We start from the raw sequence: 7,271 nt of genomic DNA on the forward strand, positions 1-7,271 counted from the left end.
AGGAAAATATGTAATAAAAATATTAAAAATTTAAAAAAAATAGTATTGTGTCATACAATGTTTGATAATTTTCTCCGAGCAATCATTTATTACCCAGTAAAGAGCTTTCTGGTCATTTCTCATAACAGCACAGTACTATATGTTGCCATAATTAAAAAGTGATTTATTGGTAAATATGTGGTGTATCTATCTTCATAGCTATTAATAATAATAATCCAGATCATTAAGTTATACAGTCTATAATTTTACACATTTCCCTGCTGGTCTTTTGGCGTTGTAATGTATTTTTCTGTGATTTAATTTTTTCTGTCCTTAATCACCCAGCCTTATCCTGAGCAGTTCTGGGTTTCAGGGCTGAGTCAGCCTGACTGTCGACCGCCTTCGTTGCAGGCTGACACCATGTTGAAGATGGGCTTTCAGCAGCAAGTGCTTGACGTTTTGGAACACACTCCTGGTGACTGTCAGACCATCTTGGTTTCTGCCACCATTCCAGATAGCATAGAACAGCTCACAGACCAGCTTCTGCAAAATCCTGTGAGGATCATCACTGGGGACAAGAACCTGCCCTGCGCCAGCGTGCGGCAGATCATCCTGTGGGTAGAAGACCCAGCTAAAAAGAAGAAATTATTTGAAATCCTAAATGTGAGTGTTCAGGCCGTCAGCCATGTTTTGTCACATGTTTGCCTTCCCACAGCTCCAGGGAGAGTGACACTTAAGGGGCCTTGGGGGGAAGTCTGGTGCCATTATTTAGTGGTAAATCCCTTTACCACATCAGAATCTTGTAAGACCAAATCAAATTTTGCTTCTGATGTTTGCTTAAAGCAGGATTTTGCTACATATCCCTGGCTTGCCTGAAACCATATAGCTCATGACACTCCTGCCTCCGTCTCCTTGGTACTGGGGTTAAAGGTATTTGCTACCCACCCAACTCAAAGTTTTATCTCTGAAAATATGCAGTAGAGATGCCTAGTTGGTTGGGGGGATACATTTTGTTTTCCTTTTGAGGTCTCTCAAGCTGGCCTGGAACTCATAACCCTCCTTCAGCTCATGGTGTGCTAGGTATGTATGTTTGTGCCACACATTCTGGCTTAGAATCTGTTTCCTTTTCCTTATTATGCAAATATATGTAGATATGGAGATTATTTCTCATGAGTTGGGCAGAGAGACTCATGCCTATAATCCCAGTGTTAGTGAGGCTGAGGCAGAAGAATAATAGCCTTGTATTTGGAACTAGCTAGGGCTACTAATGAGCTCCAGTGAGCCTGAACTATAGAATATGATCCCCCTCCCTCTCTCTCTCATACCCCCATATGCATGCATGCACTCATGTACTCATAATTCCTCAATATGCTAACTCTCAAAAATTATATACTTTTATTTTTCAAAGTGTTTCTTGGGTGTTCTGTCCTTGAGACTCTTTGAACTAATTTAAGCAAACTTGTTAGAGTGGCCAATATATGCCAGCAGTTACTTACAAATATGGTATTAAGTTAGAGACTAGGGAGCAGGGTTAAGAATTATGTAATGGGCTGGGCAGTGGTGGCACACACCTTTAATCCCAGCACTCGGGAGTCAGAAGCAGGCGAATTTCTGAGTTCAAGTCCAGCCTGGTCTACAAAGTGAGTTCTAGGACAGCCAGGGCTATACAGAGAAACCCTGTCGTGAAAAAACCAAAAACAAACAAAATATAATTTCCTTTTATCAGTATTTGTAAACTGTTCATGCTAATGGTTTCAGAGATGTTTCCCACATAAATTACACTCTATGAATAATTTAATTTCTTGTTTCATTTTTCAGGATCAGAAGCTCTTTAAGCCTCCAGTGTTAGTATTTGTGGACTGCAAACTAGGCGCAGATCTGTTGAGCGAGGCCGTTCAGAAGATCACAGGTCTGAACAGCACATCCATCCACTCAGAGAAGTCTCAGGTGGAAAGGAGGGACATCCTGAAGGTGGGTTCTCAGTGTTCTGTGCTCTCTGCCTTCCTGTAAAATCAGCCACCAGCTCTTTCTATACATACATACATATATATATATATAAAACAGACCTTTTCAGTGCCAGAGAACCCATAAATCTCATTACTCCTCCTGTTTAGGCTTCTGTCTGTGGGAGGAACAAGCCTGCTCTCTAGAGGATGTGCGCTAAACGGATAGCTGTTCACAGTCTACCCTTTTGGAAATCGGGTCAGTTTGGTCTGGGGAAGAGCAGAAGCTCACCCTAAGAAGAGATTGGCTTGAGTAAATTAGTAAAGTAAATCCCCTGGTGGTTAGGGGAACCTAAGCTGCATTCATGTTTCAAGAGTAAGACTTCTATTTATTGAAAGGAAATTGCAGCAAAATTCTAAGATTAAAAAAGAAAAAGAAGCAGCAGCCAGAATTACACAACACCATATAAAATGAGTTCTAGATAATGTTTTTTTTTTATTGCTTATAGTTTTTTTAGACAGGTTTCATTATGCACCTGTCTAGGCCATCTATGGAGCTGGCCTAGAACTCTGTCTAGACCAGGCTGGCCTCTGTCTCCCAAGTGCTGGGATTATAGGTGTGCACTACCATTCCTGGCCTGAATAATGAACATTTTTTTCTTTATTGGAAAGGGATTGCTGGAAGGAGACTATGAGGTCGTGGTGAGCACGGGGGTCCTGGGTCGGGGCCTAGACTTGGTCAACGTCAAGCTGGTTGTGAATTTTGATATGCCTTCAAGCATGGATGAGTATGTGCACCAGGTATGGGGGGCTCTGTCCTGCCAGGTTATTGTTGATCTGATTAAATACATTGTTGTCTGGGTGAGAAGACATTTTTTAAAAGCAGAACATAAAACTTTATATATTTTTAGTCTTAAAAATATATACATATATACACATATACACTTGTATACACACAAACACACACACACAAACACATATATGGTGGCTCACAGCCATCTATAACTCTAGTCCCAGGGTCTCTGATACCCTCTTTTGACTTCCTCAGGTACCAGGCATACACGTAGAATACATACATACATGCAGATAAAACATTCACTCGTACACATAAAATAATTTTTAAAAACTTTTAAAAAATTGATATATATGCCTAGAAACAAAATTTTTGGTTCTAAAAACATATACCTAAACTGTATTAAAAACTGGAAATGAGCAACCTAAACTGTTGGGGTTTTTTAATGTTAGGATGTAGAAGAGATGGCTCAGTGGCTAAGACTACTTGGTGCTGTGCAGGGGAGTTGGTTCAGTTCCCTGCACCCACAGAGCTGCTTACAAGCATCTGCAGCTTCAGTTTCAGGGGACCACGTACCCTCCTGGCTCTGCTGGCACTAGGCCTGCACAGGGTGCACAGATAGAGGCAAAATAGCCACACACATAAATTAGACATAAATTAAATATTTAAAAACCATTTCAGGCACTAAATTATTGGTTGGGTTTTGCTTCTTTTTCTTTTCTTTCTTTCAGTGAGCCCACTGGTAGTTTTTTATGTTTATAAAAGGAAGCTGTTTTCAGAGGTGGCTTTGAATCTGTGGCCAGAGGAAAGGTGATCCTTTAAATGCTTGTTGTCTTAGGAGTCGCGTCTTCTCTTCACATCCTTGCTCGTCCTAGCTTTCACCTTTTAAAGTTTCATTTGTCTACTTTGCTGCCAAGAGTGACAATGCCCCTCTTTCTGGCAGAGACAGAGCCTTGCTTGGTGCACTGTTATCTCACAGCCTGCTCCCCGTCTTCCTTCTCTGGCATCGCTTACACACCTCAAGTGCAGCCTTTCTCTGATGCTCTTGGGCTCGCCTCCCAATGCCACGGTGACTTACAGTGTCTTTCAGTGACTTTCGGTGTCTGCACTGTGACTTACTTAGACTTAATCGGGAATTAAAGATCCTGTAGGAGATAATTGTTAGAACAAATGAAATGTTTCCTTGCGAGCATCTCATAATTTTGTGTAGAAATTTTTCTGAGATGTTTCGATATTGAGACGCTTCTCTGCCTCTTAGGATATGCTGATTACAGTCATTTAACGTCCCATCCCAAGGCTGCTGTGGCTTTTTTCATCACCAAATATGGTGAGGACCTCTGGGCTCTTGACTCTGTTCAGATGATGCTGGAGCTAGCTGGTTTTCTTGTTCTGTGCCTATGTCTTAGATTGTTTCAATTCTTGAACTACTTATCCAAGGGAACAAGTATCACAAGTAAGGAAAGGCATAAAATGAGAAGTAAGCCTTCTTTGGTTTTGAGCCAGGGTCTCTGTGGGTGTTCCTGCCTATCTCAGAACTCAGAGATCTGCCTGCCTCTGTCTCCCAAGTGCTGGGACTAAAGGCCTGTGCCACCTGGCACCTAGCAGTGAGCCTTCTTTTTTTGTTTGTTTTTTTATTAATTAATTAATTAATTTTTTAATTACGTATTTTCCTCAATTACAATTCCAATGCTATCCCAAAAGTCCCCCATACTCTTTACCATTTGGCTCTCCCTTTGAGTTTTGGCAGATAATAGTTAAAAAATTATAAATACACATGCACTTAGGTACACATATTTGAATATCAGTGCATGTAAATGAGATATCATATCTACTCTTCTGTGCCTTGCTTTATTAAATATATCTCAGATGTCTTTTCTCATCAGCATGCACAATTGGTACCATTTAGTAACTGTTCATAGTAGAGAGCGCTTACTCTGTGGCCAGGCTCTTCAGTGTCTTCCCTAACTCACCCGGCTTGTCCTGTTTAAACTGCTATAAGATGATCCGTTGTATGAATGTACCATGAGTTAGCAAATCCTCTATTGGTTGTTCGTCTCCAATGTTTTATTATTAAAGAATGCTGCAGTAACTGTCGAGCACTTATCTTTCTATGAGTGTTACTCTACAGTAAGTTCCTCTGGCCCTGAGCATGGTGGTCCAACCAGTAGTTGCAGCTACGGGAGAGGCTGAACCAGAGGGATTGTTTGAACCTAGAACTTTGTGGATAGCCTGAGATACATAGCAAGACCCTGTGTTTAAAAAAATCCAGTGGAAGCCAGGCATGGTGGCGCACACCTTTAATCCCAGCACTCGGGAGGCAGAGGCAGGTGGATTTCTGAGTTCCAGGACAGCCTGGGCTATACAGAGAAACCCTGTCTCGAAAAAAAAAAAAATCCAGTGGAACTGCTAAGTCAAAGATAGTTTAGTAGAAATCTCCGTGTGTCTGGTTTCTATTTTCAAAGGTAGAAAGTTCCTGGGAAAGGAAATTTGATATTAGATAGCATCAACTTCAGCTACCTTAGAATTCAGAAAATATTGGAGGTTGTTTTCATTTTATACAGGGTATTAACCCCAAGGCTGTGTGCATGCTGGGCAGACTCTGAGCTACTAAGCCACATCCTCTCACTGTTTTAACTTTTGAGATTATACCTTTCCAAGTTGAGCAGGCTCACCTCTAACTTGTGGTGCCTCAGCATCCCAAGTCCTTGGGATTGCAGGTACGAGTGCCCACTGCCTGCTACAGCTCTCCATCTCATCATAAATTATCAATAGCTACAGGTCGCATATTGTACAACTCACTCTCTTGTTCTGTTGTTGTTTGGGGTTAATTTTGTTTGTTTTTTCATGATGGGGTTTTTCTGTGTATCCCTGGTTGTCCTGGAACTCACTTTGTAGACCAGACTGGCCTCTAACTCAGAGATCTGTCTGCCTCTGCCACTTGAATGCTGGAATTAAAGGAATGCGCCACCACTGCTCCATTGTAACTCACTCATTTAAAGTGGATTCAAACAATTAAATGCTTTAATATATTCACGCAGTTGTACAAACATAACTACAGGCAGTTTTAGGAAATTTTTACCACCCTAAAAAAGATGACCTGTATCATCAGCAGTCATTCCCCGTTCCAGATCAAAGACAAACCCCTCGTCCGTGTAACCACGTGACTGAGCGGCCACTCGAACTGTTTCCCCTCATCCCCGTAACCGCTCACATTCTGCTTCTGCCTCTGTAGGGTCGGCTCTTGTGGTCATTTCTAATAAAAGAAATCATGCCGTGTGTGGCCTTCTATAACTTTCTTCTCTTAGCATGTTTTTAATATTTACTCATTTATAGCATGTATATTTATATTTTGTTTAATTCTTTTATCGTCAAAAATGTTTATGGTACACCCCCTTTATGTACCTACTCACTAGTTGTACGTTTTACCTTTTGGCTACTGTTAAAATCAGTGGCCCTACTGTGAGTACTCGGGTACAGATGCTTCTGTCCACATATTTTTATTCCTGGCGACTAGTACCTAAGACCAGAGTTGTTCATTTCCACAGTATCTCTGTTTAACATTGTCAGGACCTGCCAGACTGTTCTCCAAAGTATTGTTTACATTTTCTTCAGCAAGATATGAGCTCCAGTTTCTCTTCATCTGCCAGCTGGTCTTACTCTCTGACTAACTGACTGACTGACTGACTGACTGACTGACTGGCTGGCTGGCTGGCTGACTGACTGACTGGCTGACTGGCTGGCTGACTGACTGACTGACTGACTGACTGACTGACTGACTGACTGACTGGATGACTGACTGACTGACTGACTGACTGACTGACTGACTGACTGACTGACTGGCTGACTGACTGGCTGACTGGCTGACTGATTGAAGTTGAGGTTTCTTGAGTTCGTGTATTCCATGCTGACCCTAATCTCTCAGTGTAGCTGAGGATAGCCTTGAACTTCCAGTTCTTTTGCTGGAATTACAGGCACACACCACTGCACTTGGTTTATGCCCCACTGGGGATCTAGCCCAGGGCCTCCTCCTTGCCCGGCAAGCACTCAGCTGCAGTCTCAGGCATCCCTGGATTCTGGCCTCCCTTACTAAGAAGAAATGGTATTCCGTCTGGCTTTGCCTTGCCTCTCCTTGGTGGTGAATAGCAACAGCCTTTCATGTACTTCCCGGCTGTGGGTGTCCTCTTTGGTAAGGTTTGCATCCTTTGTCCAGTTTTTAAATTAGATTGTCTTGATTATTAAGCCTTAAATATTTTATTCATATTCTAGAAGAATGTATTTTATCAAATATATGATTTGTGAATAGTTTCTCTTCTTTCATGAGTTGCAGCTATTTTTATATTAATTATTTTATTGGAACAATCCAACAATATAATTAAGCAAATCAAATAAAGCTAAAAGTTGAAACAAACCACAGCATTTGCTTCCTCGCTTGCCATCCCATTCCCTAGAGGCCTTCAGTGTTTAGAGTTTGTCTTCTACAACCTTAAAACTCGCTTATATATCGTTAGGGACCATCAGGTCACTTCACTATTGTCTTCCTTTTTTTTTTTTTTTTT

General features: G+C 41.5%; 1 protein-coding gene across 4 annotated transcripts in view; it reads left to right on the forward strand.

Moving 5' to 3' along the window:
- Ddx59 (DEAD-box helicase 59) overlaps positions 1–7,271 on the forward strand; it is a 27,249-nt gene that overhangs the window by 17,468 nt on the left and 2,510 nt on the right. For 2 of the 4 annotated variants that reach the window (XM_021160471.1, XM_029482803.1), the window contains 3 exons: positions 391–642; positions 1,798–1,950; positions 2,595–2,723. In XM_021160471.1, the coding sequence (XP_021016130.1) occupies positions 391–642; positions 1,798–1,950; positions 2,595–2,723 (534 nt within the window). Of the gene's footprint in view, positions 1–390; positions 643–1,797; positions 1,951–2,093; positions 2,168–2,594; positions 2,724–7,271 lie in introns of those variants that run through there. The other 2 variants (XM_021160481.2, XM_021160489.2) reach the window with 2 other exon arrangements.

Source organism: Mus caroli, chromosome 1, assembly GCF_900094665.2.
Source record: "Mus caroli chromosome 1, CAROLI_EIJ_v1.1, whole genome shotgun sequence".
Taxonomy (NCBI): Eukaryota; Metazoa; Chordata; class Mammalia; order Rodentia; family Muridae; genus Mus; species Mus caroli.